The sequence below is a fragment of the Aedes albopictus genome, chromosome 1, assembly GCF_035046485.1.
Source record: "Aedes albopictus strain Foshan chromosome 1, AalbF5, whole genome shotgun sequence".
Classification (NCBI taxonomy): domain Eukaryota; kingdom Metazoa; phylum Arthropoda; class Insecta; order Diptera; family Culicidae; genus Aedes; species Aedes albopictus.
This window is the reverse complement of record NC_085136.1, coordinates 150,544,511-150,567,930: the sequence shown is the minus strand read 5'-3', so window position 1 is coordinate 150,567,930 and position 23,420 is coordinate 150,544,511. Positions and strand designations below refer to the sequence as shown.

The window sequence follows — 23,420 nt, the reverse complement described above, 5'->3', positions numbered from 1 at the left end:
CACCGACGCTACAAACAATATGTTGCGTACAGAATCGGAGAGGTTCTAACTGCATCTAATACTGAGGATTGGCGTTGGGTTCCAGGTCATGTGAATCCTGCAGATGCCGCAACTAAGTGGGGGTCTGGGCTGGAATTGAAGCTGAAACCGTCCAGCGAATGGTTCACGGGGCCCAAGTTCCTGCGAAAACCGGAGAATCAATGGCCTCAGCAACCCGGAGTAATTCCTGCTACCATTGAAGATTTGCGGCTGTGTCACGTTCATCACAGTTTTGCGATTCCAGAACCTGTATTGGATTTTGAGAGATTCTCCAAATGGAAGCGTATGGTGAGGACAATGGCATATGTTCACCGATTTTTTGATAACCTGAAGCGGAGGCGAGATAATCGGGCGCTAGAAAAAGGTCATCTAGGTCAGTCGGAGTTGCAGAGGGGTGAAAGTTCCATCATTCGTATGGTGCAATGGAAGGAATATCCCGATGAAATGATCATTCTTACGGAGAACCAGTTGTATCCCGACCGGCAACCTCAACCGATTACCAAGGATAGCAAGATATATAACATTTCACCTTTCCTTGACAATTCGGGTGTTCTTCGTATCGATGGACGAATCGGCGCCGCTCCTTCTGTTTCAGCTGATGTCAAATTCCCAGCGATAATGCCCAAGAAACATCGAGCCACTCAGCTTTTGATTGAGGCATGCCATGGTGATTTTCAGCACGGTAATACAGAAACTGTGGTAAACGAACTACGGCAGCGTTACCACATTTCCCAGCTTCGAACGGTTGCTAGACAAGTTGCGAGAAATTGTCAATGGTGTAAGGTGCAGAAATCAAAACCACAGGTTCCTCGGATGGCTCCACTCCCAATGGCTCGATTGGCATCGTTCACGAAACCGTTCACATACGTTGGACTTGATTTTTTTGGACCGATTTTGGTTAAAGTCGGACGAAGTGCAGTCAAGCGTTGGATTGCGCTTTTTACTTGTTTGACGGTGCGTGCAGTCCATGTGGAAGTTGCCTTTGATTTGTCAACTGAATCTTGCATCAAGTGTGTACGCCGGTTTATCAGTCGTCGTGGTGCTCCGTGCGAAATATACTCAGACAATGGAACAAATTTCCAGGGAGCAGAACGGCTGCTCCGAGAACAACTTCAGCGAATTAATGATGATTTGGCAGCCAGCTTTACCTCTACAGCGACAAAGTGGCTGTTCATTCCCCCAGGTGCCCCACATATGGGCGGTGCCTGGGAGAGAATGGTACGTGCGGTTAAATCGGCAATGCAAGCGGCGTTCACTGACCCAAAGTTGGACGACGAAGGACTTCAAACAATGGTGGTCGAAGCTGAATGGATAGTTAATAGTAGGCCTCTTACGTATCTACCACTTGATTCAGAAGAAAGTGAGGCTCTAACCCCCAACCATCTTTTGTTGGGCAGCTCTACGGGAAGTCGACAGCCTGGAAGAGAACCGGAAAATCTAGCCGGAGTATTGAAAGGGTCCTGGAACGAGATACAAAGGAAGTTAGAAATTTTCTGGGCACGCTGGCTAAAAGAATATTTGCCAACACTGACAAGACGCGAAAAATGGTTTGAAGACGTTAAGCCTGTCACTGAGGGAGATTTGGTTTTCGTGTTGGATGGTTCAACTAGAGGTCGCTGGGAAAGGGGTCGTGTTCTAGAGGTAATTCATAGTGGGGATGGCCGAGTCAGGCAGGCACTGGTTCAAACTGCGAGGGGTCTTCTGAGAAGACCGGTATCTAAATTGGCTGTGTTGGATGTGGCTAAAGAAAGTGAAACTGGCACTAAGACCAGTGTTACGAGGGGGACAATGTCGGCAACTGGCAACACGGTTTCAAGTGAGCCGACGAACGCCCAATGTTAAAACGCTGTCAGTCCGAAGCGAACGCAAGCACACATCGGAAGTCGGGTCTGACAACCTTACAAACTGCGCTCGACAGGCAGAACTGAAAAGTCGTGCGCCGAGGAAGAACCTCCATTAAGCATACTGTTAATATTTTCATCTTTTATCTATTTTCACCATATTTGTACTGTTTTTTAAATCATAACACTGAAAAATGTGAGTAGAGGAATTCATAAGAAGTTGAATTTGTTAATTAATACTAATGGCTAAAATATATTTCAGCTTCATGGTGTATTGCTGCAAGAAATAAAATGGCGATCTGCTAAAAGGAATCAGTGTTTTGTCTATCTCCCGGAACAATGGCGTTGGATATTAATTTTTGAGTTCTACTCATGAAGCCCGATCGATAGATACCCATATTGCATAGTATCCGAAGCAGTATTGTCGTTAAATAGCATACATCCTGGAGTTTTGGCCGCCATCCTGGAAGCTAAGCCGCCATCTTGAATTCCAATACTTCTACTACCACCTCCACATCCTAAGGAATGTGTATGCCAAATTTGATTGAATTTCTTGACGCATTCCAGAGTTATGCAGAAACATACATTACATATATACATATGAACATATTATACGAATCAAAATAAAATCTACTTTCGCGACTACATTTACCCGCAGTCACAGATACGCGCGAGACAGTCGCCTAAGAAAACAGACCTGTTTTTAAATTTTCCATCACAGCGCTCTTTGGTAATTCTTGAAAAAAGCTCGCCACATGGCCGGGTGATATGATGACTGCTGCGACTGCACGTGGCATTTGCACTGCGATTAAATTTTGTCCATCATTGAAGGCCTTGGAAAGTAGTCGCCATAATAGTGTTTTTCTTGCAACGCACAATACACATAAAAATACAAATAGACAAACATACAATCATACATCGAGTTTTGTATGTATTGATTAACAACTCTGCCGAAGATATGAACTATAAATTATTAACCATTGTCAGGATTCCAGGGATTTTTTTTTCGCTTTGGAAATGAAACTCATAGATCTTGACAATATGCAATCTTTGCAGCATCGTTTACGACACCTAGTGAACCAGTCACAAACTATAATGTCCACCATGAACAAGGCATGGATGTGGAAAACATTTCCTCTGAAGAAGGCATTCTGAAATTATTCCTAATTCTGGAGATATTCACATAAAAAGGACTGCCCTATTTATATGACGCTGGGCGGATATGAGTTAATTCGGGTTCTTTTGTAATACATTAAACGTCCAACAGGAAGTTTCTTTTAAAATCGTCTTACTTTCGTGAAAAAACATGATTTTTCATACAAAAACAGTTTACTTATAGTTAAATTGAAAATAAAAATCAATATGCTTAAGATCAAGGATGGAAATCCAGTGATAATGATAGGATCCCCAATGTGTCGCGATTGGAAAGCATCGCGCGATCATAGCAACAACGACAGAATTTTGTCGTCAAGCATTCATTCTCATCATGCTACCGCAAGAGCAACGGCAATCTTTGATTGTTCGTATATAGTGTATCATTTATCGTTAGAAGTGAATTTCTTCCATTCTTGCTTAAGATTTAGCTTGGGACAAAAAAAATCTACTACCTACTTGCGTGCCTTTATATTGTTTTACGAAAGCGCAGTTTCGTGTTCGAAAGGAATCGCTAAAGAAACTTCTTGAGTGATTTCTGGCTGAAACCTTCTGCGAAGACTGCCATTTAAGGCGAAAATGGAAGCATTTTCTCATTTTTTTGGTTTTTGATTTTTTATTAAATAACGAAGCAATACTTTCAAAATTGGTTTTCGTACACATGTAGAGTATGGATCAAGGTATCGTTTTTGAAGAAGCATTTTTTGTGGAATTTTGTTCAAAAATGGTTTCCGCAAAAACGAAAAACATTTTCCACTACAAAAAAAATTAGAAGATACCTTGATCTATACTCTACATGTCTTCGAAAACCGATTTTCAAAATATTGCTTCGTTATTTAATAAAAAATCATAAACCAAAAAGTGAGGAAATGCTTCCAGTTTCGCCTTAAACTGTCATTTCTTCGCAACTGCGTACTGCGATCGAAGAAAAAACGGTTTTTGAGCGATTCAGGCAAGGAATTTCTCATGCATCAAGATAGGCTGAGAAATTCCTTCTGATCTGCAAAAAAATCTAAACGCATAGAAATTTGACTCAAATTTAAAAAAAAAAATTAGAGGCCTTGAAAAAGTACTTCTTCACTTATATACTTCTTAACCCCCTGGCCTGACGTTATATACAATAATACGTAGAACCTAGCATAGAACTAACCACTTTTAAGATGAAGTCATTTGATTTCCAACTAATGGGGCCTTGAAAAAAGGAAAGTTATGCAATTTTTACCCCTAATGACCAAGACGTCCACCAGGGTAAAACTGTTCTCGTGGCTCCAATTTTTGAGGCTCACAGCATAATTGAAACTACAACTAATAATGAAGTGAACCTCAAAATTTCATTGAAAAATATCGATGTTTGCGTCTTTGTTAGCGGTTTGAAATTTTCATGGATATTTTGTTGTAAGCCCCGTAGCCTACGGGTTGATGATTACCGGTAGTGTTCCATAATTCTAGCCTAACATGGGAAAAGGGCCTAAATGGCTTTTGTAAACAAACTTGTTTCGACTACTGTAGAGCCCATCTCGATCCACCCACACACATCTACACCCTTATAATAAGGAACAATCTTTGAGCTTCTGTTGATGGAGTTGTTGCTCGTGGGTGGATATACATAGTTGGAACCTACAGCGAAATATATTGTTGTTGCGGCATATCAATTCGTGGCTTTTTAGGAAATCTGATGAACATGTTACCAAGGTTATGAACTGCAGTTACCATGAAACTAGTCTCAATCGGTACTGTTCCGGAACCGGTTCCTGGTTTCCCGCCAGAAGTAGTAAAATGTAAAATTGAAAAGAATCTTGCATGCATGCGGTAAATCAAAAAGCATTGTTGTACCGGTGTCCCACCGGGAATGGTCAAATGTAAAAACCCATCCATGCGATATACATCAAATCGCGCCTGTTTTGAAACCTGATGAACGTTAGACAATGAAATAGTCTCTTAGCATATTTAGGACAATCGGTAGTGTCATGGAATCGGTTCCGGGTGTCTCGCCGGAAGAGGTCAAACGTAACAGTGAGCCAAACCCATGAATGCACATAAAAAAGCGGCTTTTTCAGTAATCCAATGATCAACTAGCAAGAAAATAGTCCCAAATCACTTTTAAGACTATCGGTAGGGTTCTGGAATGGGTTCCAGGAATCTTAGAAGTGATCAGATGAAAATGTGAACCATGCATGCGATACATCAAACCACGGCTTTTTGGAAATATATGAATGGTTGGCAAGAAAAAGGGACTCAGACTAAAATTAAAACTACCGATAGTGTTCCTGAAACGGCTCCGGATGTCTCGCCGGAAGTTTTCAGATGTAACCAAACCCTTGCATTCGCCACATCAAATCGCGGTTTTTTTTTCAATTAACTGATGAACAGTTATCAAGAAAACTTTATCAAACCACATTTGAGATGACCGGCAGTACTTAAGAACCGGTTCAGTGTGTCCCGTCGGACTTGAACAGATATACTGCCGTTTGCAGCATAGCCCGAGCAGAAGAAAATATCAACAGCATAATAAAATATGTTATTTTGGCGAAATAACTGTATAATGGAATCAGTAATTTTTGTGTTATTAACATATCTTATTATGTTATAAACTTGTCTGTCATAAGCGGCAAAATAACAAAAATCATAACAAAAAAATATTCCTGGAAGACCAATTTTTAATAACATGTTTTGTAAGTTTCAATAACAACTAAATAACAATGATTTTTTCAGTGAATATGAAAACTTGTTATTGTTGTGTTATTGTTCATCACATATTTGTACATTTGCAATAGTGCAATAATAACAAAACAAATAACATTATTGAAATGTTATTTAGTGGATAAATCCCAATAACTTGATCATAACAAAAATAGATTGCCCAACAAAACATGTTATAAAGAAATAATACTTTGATAATTTAATAATAACAAATTATGATATAAAAACAAGCTTTGTGATTCTGTTGTTATGAATTTGATATTCTCCTCTGCTCGGGAGTGGTCCTATGTTAATAGGGATTCCCATAGAACATGGGACAACTATGCTGCACACGGCAGTATAAATGTGAACCAAACCCATGAATGTGACACAACAAATCCAGTGTTATAAGGACTCAAAAACGCTCCGTACAAAAAGGATTTATATGGGTCATTCCATATGAAGTGACCGAGAAAATGAGAAAACTTGCAACCGACCATCACGGATTTGAACCAAATTTGGCTGAAACATTTGTTTAGATGGAAAAAGAAAAAATCCAAATTTTGGTGCCGATCGGATCACCCCTCGACCCGTGGCAGCACCCCTCGTTTTGGCCGATATGAAAATTATCCTCTCATTCTTTTATTTTTATCATTAAAACGATTGCACCTACATATTTTCGACCTTCGGCTTTTTTAAAGGAAATCGTTCAGGGAATCCAGAAAAAATATTATTTTTTTGATACAGTGTTGCCAGATATCATATTTTTCAATTTTAAAATTAAAAATCGATTTTTCTCAAAATACGTATATTTTGATTTTAAAAATTTTGATTCCATCGTGTTTATCAGACGTTTTTCAATCGAAAAAGCTTAACTCCCCATGGTAATTTGCGTCGTTCCTGAGATATAGCGTTTTTAAGAAAAAATATTCATTTTTTTCATATAAAGTATCATATAAAATCAGGTGCAGTTTATAAAATTCGCAAAAAAAATATTGTTCGAAGCCATATAAAGACGTTTTGTGTTGATTTGAACATTATCAAGTATAAAAAAGATTAAAAAAATGTTACAGTGTTGCCAGTTCATCAATTATGAGTCTTTCGTAATGGACTGGCATAACCTGTTGAACTAAAAAATGTATTTATTGAGATCATCAATTCTAAACAAATTTCATATATTTTAACATTATCTGAACGGAAGTGCTGCCAAATATGTAATATTTAGAACTTTAGTATAAAATCTAATTAACAAGCCAAAAGTATTTTTTTATTTAGGTTTAGTACATTTGGCAACATCGACGTAAAATATATTCAGGAAAACATTTGATGAGTGTATTTATAAGCAATAGTGCTGAAAATGTCATTTCGATATAACTACATTCAATGACCCACAGCTAATTTAAGAAGCTGAACCTGAAAATATGGAATATGATAAATATGAAGTATGATATCCTTTGGAATTAGATAATATTAGATACTACGCATCGTCGCGCAACTGGTAGCTCAGACTTCAGTATTTTTATTTTATATTCGAAGGTCCAACTCCTTATAAAAATCCCTGTCAAAATATCTTTTTATTGATTTTTACGGCAGTGCGGGGATGCTAAGTATTGCGTTTACTTTTACTGGATTGCAGAATAATAGATCATATCCTTTATTGTCCCGGGCAGAGAAGTGAAGAACAGTGTTCAGTATTGTGTTGTTTATTGATGTGATTGCATATGGTATGAGTTTTTGTTTGTTCTTCGTGGCGCAGAATGAACAAAAATTTCTGAGTTAAATGGATTAGTGGCGTTTGCTCCCTAGAGCCTACTTTTCTTAGGCTTTTTAAGATGGAAAAGAGATCGGTTGTACGCGAAGGTTAATTCCGATAAATGAAATCGATTGTTCGATCACTTATAGGTGACTCCCAGATCGACAATGTATAGTATCATTTTAAGGATCGGTATATTCGCCTCACTCCATTCATATTCACTCCTCTTTGCTGAATCGAATCGAGAAAGATGCAGCAAACGGATTGTCGTGATCAAGCACGCAACCCCATAACCAGTGGGAAGCCATGCGCAAGTTGCATGACATGGATATTCGTTGCCGTTCGTCACAGTTTTGATCGCAAGCGAATGAATGAATGGCGAAAGCTGAAGAATGCTGGTGAGTGATCGAAGTGGCTGCTGTCTTCGCTGACAAGCAAACACACAAACTAAAGCGACAATCGTTCGCTGCGATTAACCATGGAGTAGTAATTATGAATTGCGTTGCCATCTATGCTCATACTCATGCAGTGTTGCCAACTGTGTTCGCTACGATTAACCATGGAGTAGTAATTATGAATTGCGTTGCCATCTATGCTCATACTCATGCAGTGTTGCCAACTGTGTTCGTTATGTATAAAAAACAGAAACCATTTGTTTTCATTTAGTGTTATCTATTTACGAAAGCTTTCGTGTAAATTAGATGTTTACTATAAAAATGACATGTGTGGCAACACTTACATCTACAACATCGTTAAAATGAATAAAATGACAATTGAAATGAATTTCATAATAGATACATTTTATGTTTTAACAATTTATACTCATCTTTTCCAATAAACCAATTGCTAACTATCAAACTAACAATAACTGTCAATTATCCAAGCAATTATCGGGTCATTTTGTCAGATATTATCATAAGCAAGAAAACACAGACAAACAGACGTAACATTGAAAAAAAAAATGCAACGACCACGGTTTTAACGATTTTTTAAACCTCTATAGTTGTAGTTTTCACAACCAGAGGTGCGCACATAATTTTTCTAAGCGTTAGACGATTCACCTAGTGTGAACTAGGCGATGGATTTTCACGAAAATTATTCTTGGTGTTACGTCTGTTTGTCTGTGAAGAAAAGGTCAACAACAAGGTCGTTAGAGAAGATGTGTATTGTTTTTATCGTGCTCACACATCTTGCAACACACATGGTGCGATATTCAGAATAACCTGTTCATTTTTAAACACTTGAAGATTAGGTTTCACGGTATAATGAAAAAGGTAAACTGGCAGCACTGTCACAATTTTTTTAATCCTTTTTATACTCGATATTGTTCAAATCAGCACAAAACGTGTTAATATGGCATCGAACAATGTTTTTTTTACGAAATTTATAAACTGCACCTGATTTTATATGGTACTTTATATGAAAAAAATGAATATTTTTTCTTAAAAACGCTATATCTCAGGAACGACGCAAATTACCTTGGGGAGTTAAGCTTTTTCGATCGAAAAACGTCTGATAAACACGATGGAATCAAAATTTTTAAAATCGCCAGCGATTACGGACCGATTGATTCCGTTCTTTTCATGCGTTCTTACTTCAAATAAGAACTGCAAAAATAGGAAACAAAACACATAGCGCTTCAATCCTTTGTTTTTCGTAGAATGAAAATGTGAATCAATACCCTATTTTCGGCCGTTTTGTTCTCTTTGTCGTGTTTTTTTTTTTAATATTGAACTTGAAATTGGGCATCAAATATTTCCCAAACAAGCTGAATCGGTCGTGTAGAGTTTCAGAATATTTGGTCTACAAAAACCTCTTATGACGGAGAGAACAAAGTTGCTCATAATACCCTTAGGCACCCTACTCCAGATTAAGACTTATAACACAAAACTCTAAATAGAGAAAACCGGAGAGAACGAATATTTAGAAATTAATCTGCCGAATCTCCAAAAGAGTATTTGCAAATTAGGAAAATGGCAAGCAATATCATTGACCATGAGTGAATTGAGACATTTATTACAATATCGCCTTCGCGACCCACCAAAAAACAGCCCGCGACCCACCAGTGGGTCGCGACCCATAGTTTGAGAAACGCTGGCTTAAAAAAACGAAATGAATTCCGATTTCGGATCAATTGATACGTATTGATCTCACGAATAATATTGTAAATACCATATAGTCTTAAGGACGCGTAGTGCGTCATCAGCATCATTGAAATCTCGCTCGAAATTTCAAAGTGATAAAACTCAGTCACCAAAGCTCATATTTGTATGAAAATGTATCATCCCATATGCTCACTCGTGGTGAGTGTGATGATACTTTTTCTGCTGCGTGGTTGCAGAATTACCCGTTTTTTATCACATCAAAAACGCGAGGCAAACAATCATTGAAAATTGAAAAGTCAATGATTCCTATGAAAATTCTGTGATGCACCAAGTCACCTTAAATGATATCATGTTGTGTTAGAATTTACGCAAGTCGTTTTATTTTATATCGCCTCCAAAAACATTCTACATACCCTTTAAGATAAATGCAGAAATTCGCTTGATGAAACCATTAATTGCAAGAGAGTAAAAGTGAAACAATTGCAAAGCATTGAATGACAGTGAGCAATCAGTGACCTAATAATGAAAGAAATGCAAGAAAAGTGTATCAAATGTCCATTGGTTCTCAAGTTACACTTTGATTTTCTTTATTTCTTTCAGTGCATACTGAGTTGGTTGGCAGCATTTTTCCCAAGCTTACAAGTTTGTTGAACCTGTGTCAACCATATAATATACAATAGTGTCCCATAATGACCTTCGAAAGCTAGGAGGAATAGATGCGATATGCTACCAACTCACAGACAAACAATGCTCTCACGCGAGACTCCAACTTTTGGTCATCCCATTCTTCAAATTTTCAAATTTATGAATGGAAAGGTTAAACAAGCAAGAAGTGAAGCATGAACGTAACACTCAAGCGATTATGGAGTGACGGGCATTTCGGTTTGCACTTTACCTACAGGTTGCAGCTACCCACAACTGTTGATGGAAAGTTGGCTACAAGTACGGGTAAGTGGTGGCGGCGACCGCTAAAGCTATGTTCAATTCAACGGTCGCCGCCGAAGCAAACTCCAGATTTGCATGTTGATGTTTTTTTTCAACTTCCTACAACAGCAATCAGTGCGGAGCAAAAACAGCAGTACGTGAGTAGGGGGCGATAGGTCTTCGGGTAAATTCAAGAGTCCCGGCCCGGACCGGGTGGACTTTCTATCATCTCACTAATTTTGCGTTTTTTTTTCTTATACGTCAGTTCATCCAACTGATATATAGAGGAAACTGTAGCGGCTTATTTTTTCCCTGGCTCTAATTTTGCGGTTTGCGCATACCTGCGCCACTGCACTCGATATGCCATTGAAGAAGGAAACCTGCTTCAGCAGCGATGAAGGTGCGTTTGCGCAAAATAAAACAAAAAAAAAACTTGTCTTGTACATTTTCTTCCTCAACGAAGAGCAGTGGCTGCAGATACCGAGACCGAGCATCTGACTTTTTGCGCGCGCAACTACCATGTTAGATCATGCTGAGCCGCTGAGAAGCATGTCTTTTAGCTTTGACGCCAACGCCGCCAAACGGGTGGTCATAATATCGCATCGAAAGCAGTTTTCGCTTTCGTCGGAAAGCAGGCAATCAGGAAATACACACTGCCCCGGTGTCGTGATGGATTCTACAAGATTTATCTAGATTTATATGGCCCCACGGTTGGTTGGCCCGTAGAGCTAGTTCCGATACCTGTCCGAATCGAGGGTAATTGGTTTGCTAATGGGTGTTCATATTTATAACCATTGATGTATGGCAGCTGCGTGGATTAGCGCGATCGAGTACGGCAGGATCGAAATTATCGTCGGTATTGCATAATCATAATGTTGCTCCTATGATGCAATTATCTAGCAGTAGAGCATCCGGAATCAGGAGTTTCATTTTAAAACATATTTTTCAATTGTTATTGTTTACTCTAGTGTACATACAGTAATCCAATTTAGGGAGGTTATGAAGGTTATCTGACCAAATTCTATGTCCGTATACATTTTACAAACATACAAAACTGTGTATGGGTAGAATCCTACAAAAAAGAGAGGGAGTGGCCTTAGATAATCAAAAACAACTTTTGAATAGTTTAAGTGAAGCATACATGAATATTTTGCCAAAAGCTTTAGCTTTAATATTGTATTTATGAATTACCACAGAAGCAGTGAACTTTCAAACAATTTATAATCATTTTCTTAACCCTCGAGCGAACGCGCTGTTGTACATTGAACAACACGTACAAAAAATCACGCTTTTTAGCATTAGCGTGGTGCTAGAGGTGGTGGCCAACCGCGCGAGTTATGGAAGGTTAAATAATGCAATGGGTCGAATGCAGTTTACAAAAAAAAATCTGAACCACTGCCAAATGGGAAAAATAGGTATAAAACTCGAATAAATTCAGTATCTCTGCTCTGAGTAGATGGATTTGAATGAGTTTTTGCCACAAACTTCAATAGTCTCTACAATTTCAGATTAGGAGGGTGTCATTAGCGGCCCAATGCTGGAAATCAGTGTATTGAGCTTATTTTATACCGCTCTTTCTCTCTCATACACACACCCTTTTGAGATAATCCTCATCTATTCCCGACTGGCGTGCAAAATAAATGACTTATTTAACTCGCATTTGTGTATAACCTTCCATAGTATCGACAATTTGACATAATCTTGGTCCTGCTCTTCTTTTTTCACTTTTTTATAGCTCTACGTTCCCACTAGAACTTGGCATGCCTCTCTTCAACTTAGTGTTCTTTGAGCATTTCCACAGTTGTTAAATGCAGGGCTTCCTTTGCCTGCCATAGCATCAATTTGTACATTGTGGATTGTGAGGCATGGACAATGATACACTATGCCCAGGGAGTCGAGAAAATTTCCCAGACTGGAACGAAAATCGAACCCATCGTCTCCGAATTGACCATCCATAATCTTAAATACTAACTGGAGGTCCTGCTCTTATCGATCGCGTTTCACTGCAGGCGGAAATGCATGTGAAAGTTTCAAAGAAATAGGGTATATCGGGGTTATTTGAAAATATTTTTACTTTTAAGGCCGTACGATGAGCTAAATCAGTGGTGCTCATCCTGCGGCCCGCGGGCCACATGCGGCCCTCCAAGCCTTATGCGGCCCGCGGAGTACTTTAAGACGAATCGAAATTTTTGAACGATTATTTGAAATAACTCGTTAAATTTATTAAGAAATCAAACAAAAAAAATTTCTGATCAATTTTCACAGTGTTGAACACAAATTACATAAATGGTAAATAAACAAAAAAAAAACAATCCATTCTGGAAAGATTCGAAATCGCAACTCCGAAATATTTCGGCCTTTCAGCTAAGTCACGAAGCCAGCTTATAGCTATTTATAAGTGGTACGAATCAAACGAAAGTTTGTTGAAAATGTAATCTTGAATAATTTAAAAATTAATTGCAGTTTTTAAGCGCAGTCAATGCAACGCTGAGCAAATATTTCACATTTCGCCTTTCCGAAGAATATAAAGACACAAAGCACGAAGTTTTTGACAATATTCTCAACAAATCTCAACTTGGTTGCCAATATTGTTTAATTTTCACTGTTTGTTTTAATTTCTATAATTAGACTCACATATTTTTCGGAATAAAACTTCCGAATCAGATTTGAATTGTCCATGCGAAACTCCTGAACGAACTTAAAGAAAAATATTTCATGCGAGGTTCATAAAGCGTCTCCTGTGCCCTTTTGGAGGAATTTTTTAATACATTTTTGGAGAAACCCCAGGAAACATTATTGGAGAAAAATTTTAAGCAACTTGAAGCGAAATATATGGAGAAACACAAATCACCCTGGAGAGAATAAACCTGAAGAAACTCAATGAGAAAGTTGTGGCGATACTGCATGGAAATTCTAACAGAAACTCTAACAGAACAACTTTAGAATAAATTCCTCGAGCAACAAAAAGAGAATTTTCAGGAGTAGCTTCAAACAAGACTCCTGGACCAACTACATCAAGACATAAAAGATGCCTAGAACGCCTGAGGAAAATTTGAACAATAAATTTGAAGCAACTTATGCAGCAACTGTAGAAGATAATGTTTAAAAATCTATTTTTTAAAGAAATTTAATGATGAAGTATTTCATCAACTTTAGAAGAGACTAAAGGATAGATTCAAGAAACTCCTGGAAAATTTTCCTGGAAAAATCCGGAAGCTATTCTAGGAGAAATTCTTAGAAACGATTAATGAGGAATTCCTGAACCAACTTCAGGGCAGTTCCAAAAGCAAATCTAAGAGGAGTTCTTGGAGGTGTTTCAAGAGAATTCTAGAAAAACTGAAAGAAAATTCAAGAAATTTCTCGGAAACATTCTGGAGCTACTGCACAAGAAAATTCAGGAGAAAATCCAGCAAACCTTTTTGGAGCGATTCAAAAGAAATTCTTGTAAAAGCTGCTTCACAAGCTCTTGAAGTGGGCTCAAGGCAATTCTTGGTGCAACTTCTGAATTGTTTGTTTGAATTTCAATTTGAAGCTCAAACGTTTTTCTCAACAAAACATATAAATCTAAATTGAACTCCACGGAGGGCAATAGATTATAAAGTTTGACCCTTACACAAGTTCTGAACAGTTCAGATTTTTAATAAATATGCTTCAGACTTGTTCTTTGCGTTGTTTCTGTGCATCGATGTTTTATGCGGCCCGCAGGTTGATCCCAAATTGCAAATTCGGCCCGCGGTATCCTCCAGCCTGAGCACCACTGAGCTAAATCAACTGAAATCGAAACTACGCAAGTTTTTACACAAACACGAATTTTTGCACTCCAGGATTTTTATAAAAAGGTGAAAGCGAGAGTGGGGTAAAACGGGCCCGAGCACTGAATTCCAGCATCTTGCGGCGAATGGCACCATTCTCATCTGAAACTATAGAGATTTTTGCAGTTTTTGCCAACAGTACATTCGAATTCATTCACTCCGAACAGAGATATTGAATTTATTCGCGTTTTATACCTATTTTTCTCATTGTGCACTGTATGAACCAAATGGAAAAAAAAATATTTAAAATTTTACAGTTGATTTGGCACAATCTTATATTTGATTTGATTTGTGGGCTTCGTGGCCGAGCGGTTAGCGGCGTCAGTCGTTTAGGTGTCTCATAAGCCTCGGAGTGTAGTTTCGATTCTCGTTGCCAGTCAGGGAAAACTTTGTAATGTTTGTAATGTTCACTCTGTAGAGGCCGCAAGGTCAAAGACGGTGTAATTGTCTTTTTTTCTTAAATTCTTAAAAATGAAAAAAAGGCCATTGTCGAGGAACCTTATTTCTATGCTCTTCCAAATCATGTTCACGAAAAAAAACATATAAAAACCGCATTTTTTTAAATCGAATATGTTTTTATAATTTATAGACGAGTAAAGCAAGAAATGGAATTTTATAACTTTTTAAGAATTAAAAGCAAAACTTCAAAGTTTAACAAAAAAAAAACAATATTTTTTAGAGTGGTCCATCTTGTAGATATTGGAGATTTTTCTATCGAAAATATGAATATGTTATGTTATGTTATGTGTACATAACTGTTAACAAGCATCAATATTTTCTAGATTTTTTATCGTACAAATATTATTCGCTACAGATTTTTGAAATGTTGCAATTGCAAAATTGCATTTTGTGCAGATTTTTATTTAACCATATTTAACCATATTTTGATAAATACTAAAGGTTCTCAAAACTTTCTCAAGCTGTTCAAAACGTCACTATATTGTGAAGATTTCATAGAAGAACCGAAATAAAAAAGACCAAATCAGCTTCGAGATTAGAGCATCCTGAACATTTTCAACTACTTTCCGATACACCTCTTAGGGGTTCTCAAACTTTTTCAGCTTGCGACCCACTTTTAATTTTTATTGAATATGGCAACCCACCAGCACATATTTTCATAACATGCGTCAGTTTAGAAAAATTGGGTTGACTTTTTTAAGAAATATATTTTATCGCGTAAGGGGCCCAAGTGATCAGTTTCATTGAACTCTCATGTCTTAAGAATTTAAAATATGTTCTCAAGTTTCTAATACAAATTTAAAAAGTCTGGTTCAATGCATTAATACAAATCTCCACAGTTTTTAGGAATTGTTTCAAACATTTCTCATATTAAGAATTCATAGAATTATACATAGTCATAGAAAATATAATGGAAAATCAATGCTTCGAGGAACATTTCTTGGATACTTTTTCAAAACGACGTATCAACATAGGATTTGCGTGTATTATACGTCGTTTTGAAAAAGTATCCGAGATTTAAAAATATCCATTAAATGAAAACAAATAATATCGAGCTTTTTTTATCGTGCTTTCTACGACAAAAAAAAATGAATCTTTTAAACAGATCGGGTTGAAAGTACTTTTCTACATCCACGGTGTTTATTGAAACCACTATTTTAGCTGTTCTATTTTTGTAAAAGGTCAGATTATCAAAATTCAGCAAAATTTTACAGAAGGTGAGCCTTACCGGAAAAAAAAATACAAAAAAAATCGGTAGTTATTACCAAACGTTCGAAGATTTCTTAACGAAGTTTGTTGAATTTTGATATTTCAAATATTTTCTGAATTTTTAACTGCTGAACTTGGTGTGTAAATGTGAAGGAAAATGATAACTGCAAACAACACTTGAACTAATTTTTTAGAGAACACAAAGAAAAACTAGAATTTTACTAGAATATTTTGATTGAAACTCTTAGTTTCAAAATTGATTTCAGAACGCAGAAAGTAGTTTCAATATTTGATATATACCATACCAAATTACCATACAACATTTTTGAATAGAAGGAGAATCCTAATTTCCAGAAATAACGCTCCCGATTCTCCAAGAGAGTATTTTTAAATATGAAAATGGCTAACAATATTCGTTGTCATAACCCTAGAGACAAGACACTGTGCAAACGAGAACAACTCTGAGGGATTCTGAGTTACTTTTTTTTATCGATGGTCGACGAAAGACTTCCCTGAAGCTGCGATTTTCATTCAGCACACGCAAAACTTTGCAGTTTGACATTGGTACCAGATCACACTTTGGCATAAATGGGAGAAATTCTGAGGAACTGTGAGGAATTCTGCACAATACGTCGAACACGGATTTGCTCTCGTTAGATCTGTCTTGCCCCTAGTCATAAGTTAATTAGCACATTTATTAAGATGTTGCCCAAGCTTTTGCGACCCACCAGTGGGTCGCGACCCACAGCTTGAGAAACGTTGCGCTTAGATATATTACTACAATCAATGCTTTGTCTTAATTTTATTAAGACCATAACTCTATAGTTATTTGGGTAAAGAATTATTTCAGTCTCGGATTTGATCTCTCATACTTAGCCCCGTATGTGTCAGACAATATACTACCTTACAAACCTTTGTGTTACCCCCTATTTATATAAATTTAATGCTTTTTTGTAGGCGCTTCCTTAAACACTGGGACGTTTGGAATGAGCTGATGACTACATGCAAGTAACATTTCACGAGAAAAAGTTTGCGCTTCAAGTGTTGCTCAGAATTTCCAGCCACTTCTTAGATGATCTCTATTTTACAAAAAAAAGTGTAGCTTGATATCAATTCCAAATCAAAACATGTTACGTTTGCTTAACCCTCCTAGGATGTAAGGTTTTTTGCATCACGATGGTGTAGTGCATGTTCAGTGTGCCCATTAGAGTGGGTCAACGTTGTATGGAGAAACTTTAAATTTGATCGTATCAACCCGGAACAAAGCTTTTTCAATCTATATTAGCGTCCAAAACAACTGTGCAAAATTTGGGAGCGATTGGTTGCGTCCCCGTATTCCGCATTGCGATTGAAATTTGTATGGAAGTTAGTATGAGAAAACGTACTTTTTTGCATTTTACTCATAACTTGAATTCTTTTGTCCAATACTATGTAACTAATGACGTTAAAGTATAGCCTAGGATATGCCGAAAAGCTTTGCCGAAGACCGCAAAGTGATCCGATGCTAGTGAAAAAAGTTATTCGCCTGGTAACTAGGGTCAAAAATTGAGATTTTATTATTGATGTTATTCCTTTACATGTTAAATGTTAAGCACCACCGGGCAATCTGTACGTTATAACTTTTTTCACAAGTGTTGGATCACTTTGCGATCTTCGGCAAAGTTTTTCGGCATATTCTAGGCTATACTTTAACGTCATTAGTTAGATCGGTTTAGTCGAAAAAATTCAATTTATGAGAAAAATGCAAAAGAACACGTTTTCCCATACTAAATTCCATACAAATTTCAATCGCAATGCGGACTACGGGGACGCAACCAATCGCTCCCAAATTTTGCACAGTTGTTTTGGACGCTAAAAGGAATCGACAAAAATCCGGTTTATAATAACAACATAAGATTCATAGAGCAAAGTCTTCTCGGTGTGTTGTTTCATGAACATTAAGCAATGAGCCATTTTACAAACCGACAAATTTGTTGATATTGGTTTTCACGTGTTAGGACGTCACCTCCTGTCAAAGTTTGATTCATAAATTCGGCTCGTAAAATGAACTGTAGTTTTTGGCGTACATATATAGGGTGTTTCAGTTTGGATTTGATTCCCGTTCAAGTCATCGAAAACTAAAGTCTCTGTTGAAAGGGAGTATGATGTTTCTTACCATAATACTATTGCTCCATAGAATTCAAGACGGGCTTGGTGGTCTAGTGGCTACCCTGGGTTCAATCCCTGGACCGTCCCTTTCCACCTACTTTGTATCTTTCTGTATACTTTCTCCTACTTCTCTTCATATATAAGCAGAAATGGATTAAAAAAAACCGTTTCTCTTCCTTCCAACTTGCACAGCACAGTGTCAATCTAACAGCTAATGCCTACGAGTTATGCAACCTTAAGGACAAACGTCTTGTAATTCTGCTTGAACTTCAGAACCTCAGATGCACAAATCCCAAGAAGCAAGCTTCAAACAACAGTGCCTTTTGTTATTCTGTTCTTACTCAATATGTGTGGATTTTCGAAGGGAGGGGGTGGCATAAAACAAATTAAATATTTGCATTGGCTTAATAAGCTTAAAATAAGAAGATCATGACGCTGGTTTTGTTTACGAAGAAATTCGTGCGCTCGAAATCCTGAGTAGGTACCAAAGTGAGCCATTGCGGCAGTCATTTTGGGATTCAAAAAAAATGGCTGCCGCAATGATTCATATGAAAAATTGGAAAAAAATCTGGGTCGCCTAATTTTCCGGAAAACTCCAGTGGAAACAAACATTTTCCACAGATACCATCAAGGGAGCATCCATTAAGTACGTCACAAAACCCCCCTCCCTCCCCCCGAAGACCGTGACGTACTTAATGGATGGCCCCCAACTTTGAAAAATCATAACTCAAGAACGAAGCATCGTAGACACATTGTTTTGTGATATCATATTTTTCAAATTTACTCAGCAATTAAAAAATACAAAATGAAAATTTTTTCCCGCAAAATTTTCCACTGTAGATGAAAATCAGTTGGAAAAGGTGAACAAACTAATAACGAAGTCCGGAAAAATTCCCAAAAAAAAAATTTTTTTGGAAGGAATTTCTATAAACTATTTTCTGTTAAATTTTCAAGATGTGGTTTTTTTTTCGTTCCTGAGTAATGAACATTTTTGTGCAAATTAATAATCAAGACGGTCGAAAATCAACCAACATCTGGACAATTTCCACAAAATTGGTCATTACTCAGGAACGACAAAAAACACATCTTGAAAATTTCACAGAATACAGCGTATGTAATTTCCTATTAAAATATGTTTTTGAGAATTTTTCCGGACTTTATAAATCCGACTTTTCCAACCAATTTTCCTCAACACTGGGAAATTTTGTGGAAAATAAATTTCATTAGGTATTTTTTTTTTTTGAATTGCTCAGAAAATTTGCTTATTACATATTTCACAAAAAATATGGGCTTCGTTCTTGAGTTATGATTTTTCAAAGTATGTGGTGTCTGTGGAAGTTTTGTTTTCCACTGAAGTTTTCCAGAAAATTAGGCGACCCTGATTTTTTTTCAATTTAGTTTTTGTTCATATATATGAAAAACCATTGAATCCTGAGATCCTTCATACCAATTTGTACAAAATTTGAAAAAAAAAAAAAACAATCAGTAATAAGTACACAAATCTATCACCTTACACCTGGCATCCACGCACCAATGTGTGAACCCTCTGAATTCGCATTAATTTGTGCAGACGCGAAGGTATATTTGGTCTGCTGTGGGTATAAACGATTGCAATCATCACTTCCTTCTTTCTCTTCCCCACATTGACCTGCAAAATAAAGTGGCAGGCGCCTGTCATCTAAAATGCAATATCACCAACACTCACACACTGGAGATGCTTGCTAGTCCTCGGCAGATGTATCATTGGTTCCTTGTGTGAATGAAGTTGGTCTAGCGATACTGTAGTAGCATCTACGGGCAGTCAATGAAGCCCAAGCTCAAACAAGCTCAACCCTTGGAAAGTACTTGATCGAATTTTTTAAAAGCACTTTTAACAGTACTTTTGCAGCACTTCATGCAAAAAGTTTCAGGGACTTTTATGATTGAATAATCATAAAATTTATAGGAAAGAGTCTAGGAAAATTCTCAAAGAAAATGTTATTAATTCTTTAAAAACATTTTCTGTATTCTTTAAGAAAATGAATTACAATTTCTCAACTATTGCTTAGTTTGTAGTTGAATTTCCACAGATAAATTTGTTGTCAAAGTTTATGATGGCATCCTGAAATAACTTGAGTGATGCATAGTGCTGCAGAAATTTATTATTTTTATTATTATAATTATTATTTCAAACATTTTTCATCCATTTCACGCTAACCAACGCTGTTTTGGCGTTCCATCTACGATGGTAATCGTAAAAATCATCTTCATATTGTTCGCATTCTTATCATAAAATGATCCTGGGCGCTGGGCCCCAGCACAAGCCAATTGTAGACAACTTCAACTTGTTTTTTTTCGTTATCCCCGGTTGTAAATAAGTTTAACTCAACTTCTGGAGTATGGTCAAACGAAGATCACTTCAAAACACAGTTGGGTCTCCCATGAAACCCTGCTATCAACTTTGCACCTAGCGGAATTTGTTGGAGGTCTTCAAACCAATCAAGTTTAGCTGAATTTCTGCAGATAACAGACTGATTTTTCTCTAACTGCTTAATGGCAATCAGCTCCATCCGGTGTAGGGCACTCAAACTAGTCCAGTGCCTATAGATGGCAGCATCTAATAGGAGATCTGAATGCACCGCAGTCCCCAACACTTCCGATTCAAATTGATGAAAAATTTGACAGACTTCTGAAATGTGGGCACCTCATCAATCAAATAATTTGTTGTCGTCTATGCAATCATCGATTTCAAATTCAACTAATTGTTTTGATAAACGGTCGTAATTTTAATAATTTTCACATTGTTAAGGAGAAATCTATTCCAGATTTTTTCGGCTCATTTACTCATTCACATTGTCAATCGATTTATAACTGCACCGAGATCAAAGAAATGTGGTTCACCATACGCAACCTGCAATGCGATTCAGTTCACTTGTTTCGTTGCATTTCAGCAAGCTCCCTGAGTTTGGGAACATGTACCACTTCGCCAGATTTTTATGAACCACAAACAGCCAAAATCAGTGAAGTTCCTTGCATACTCGGCTGTTGATGTGCTTCACAATATATCACACTGACCTCGCACAAAAGTTCTATATCGTATGCCGAAAAACCGTATTAAGAGGCACACTACACCAGGGCATAATTGCAGTCCCTTCAGTATGTTGAGTAACTTAGAAGCGTGTACTTTCTGGTTCAATACACTATTCTATTTTTTCGAGTCTTCATACAATTCTTGTATTCTGGAACCACCTTGTTCGCTGGTGAAATCAGTCCTTGCAGAAAACTGTACAGCTTGCACGGTCATGGTTACAGGAACCCCGCCCAACATATTCAACAATTCGACAATTCACAAAAAAGTCTTCATCCACATATTTTGAAATACAGTCCCATTCTTTTGTATTTTTGCTTTGCATTCACATACCCAACGTAGCATTTCTGCAATATTCAGCAATCCGAATCTCCTTCAGTGTGATGTTTCCGAAACTTTCAGTAATTCTCACCCCTCAGTCTAAAAACGTCTACTGAACAACAGCTTTTTCTGCACTGCACGTTGTCCGACCACGCTTCCTAACCGCACGATAACATCACCGTAACTAAACATTTCCTGGTGGTGGCGATCACTTTTATAGCTTTCCACCTTTCATGCTGCTGCATCTTCGGCAATAAGATGCGAACGTTGTGCAGACCATCGGTCTGGCGCGAAGCAAGAAAAAACTGTATCATCCAACGAGAGTGAGAGTGCCCAGCCCATACGATCCAACCCGGCAGGTGAATACCTTCTGAAAAGGTAAAAATTGGGCTTGGAAATGCAGACCGCGATGAAGGCTGATGTTTATCAATAATGACCATTTTAGACTTCATATGATCAAAGATTTTTGTTCATTGATTGACATTGATAGTTCAAATTATACTCTTAAATCGTGATGAAAGGGATACTATAAGTGTTTTGAACTGTGTTCCTGAAGTGATGGCAATATTAATGCACCGTTTATATTTCTCCGTGAGATTACTCAGATATCAGGTAAACTACTTACACCTTCCTTTCGCATGAGCCATGAACTTGCGCCGGAGTGGGTCCTTCAAATTTGTGCATAGATTTTTTGTGTCAATGCTAGCCGACATTTCTCGGGACGGTTCGCTGAAAGCCTGGCATTTTCTATAATAATTGTTGGAAAAGGTTCGAAGAGAACACAAAATTAAGCAAATGAACCTTTCTTGGGCTAAAGTAATAATTTCATTCATTAGAAGATTAAAAGAAGTCAACGAACTTACAATCAGAATAATTGGCTCCTGCGAATGCAACATTACTGCTGCATCCATTATTGTTGGAAAGTGCACCGTCATAAGAAAAACAACTTTTTGATTTGGATTCAATAAGCTCTCAGTGGTGCACTAATGTGCGGTTACGGTTCAACCATTGCTCGCGGTGTTACACGTAGCCTAACTGCAATTCCCCATTGGGCTCGCTACGCTTTACGTTACGATTGATAATTATTAACCAAACTATTTGTTATACGTCTCGGTCGATATGTTTCCACGTGCTGCTATGTTATTATATCATTCGGGCTCAAACGAATAGTGATAATAACTATCATTCGTCAACAGCTGCGTGTGTTCATTGATTTAAAAAGTTTTAGTTAGGGCCAATCGGAAAAAAAATCGATAAAGTGAAGGGTAAACATAAGTAGGTTCATTCGTTTATAAATAATTATGACCCAGACTGGTTCCATTTTTTTTTTTGTTAGCCTAACGCTTCAATCCTTCATTCTGCGCCATAACGTGGGTAGATCTCCTGAGAATGGTGCGTTACATAGTAACACGCAGAAAAAAATATTTTAAACTCAAAAATAAAGTGCTTTGAATCAAAGAAGTACCTTTGAAAGTACCGTAATCCGGAGTAACATTGATCAGAATTTCCGATCTTTCTTGAATAATTCTCTTGTTAAAGCAAACGTTATATGTTTTATATTTTTAAAACAAGTACTGGACCTCTGAGTATGTGTTAAGCTACTCGAAAAACTATTGTAAAACTTTTAAACATTTTAAATAGGCTTTTTAATCTAATTTTTGATTTTGTTGATTTGGGGTAACATGATCAATGTTCGTTTGTGTTGAAAATACCCTTACTTACTAAATTCGAAGTCGCTGATTTCGAATATGTTGTCCAAATTCTTACAAGTTATGTAATTTTCAAGTTATTTAAAGAATAAAACCCTCTAAACAGCGAATAACGCCTAAAGGTAGGCAATAGCTTAAGAAATGTAATGCCTTCTTTCAAAAATCGTATATTTTATTGAAAAAGAGCACTTTCATAAAAGTT

General features: G+C 37.2%; 1 protein-coding gene across 7 annotated transcripts in view; it reads right to left on the bottom strand.

The window, feature by feature from the left end:
* Positions 1 to 21,845, bottom strand: part of LOC109418620 (uncharacterized) — a 40,192-nt gene extending 18,347 nt beyond the window's left edge. Inside the window, exon 1 of one of the 7 annotated variants that reach the window (XM_062845584.1) lies at positions 21,522 to 21,845. In XM_062845584.1, coding sequence (XP_062701568.1) covers positions 21,522 to 21,533 — 12 coding nt within the window. In that variant the 5' untranslated portion in view covers positions 21,534 to 21,845. The remainder of the gene's footprint in view (positions 1 to 21,521) is intronic. The other 6 variants (XM_019692835.3, XM_019692843.3, XM_019692851.3 and 3 more) reach the window with 6 other exon arrangements.
* Between the last annotated feature and the right edge of the window lie 1,575 nt (positions 21,846 to 23,420).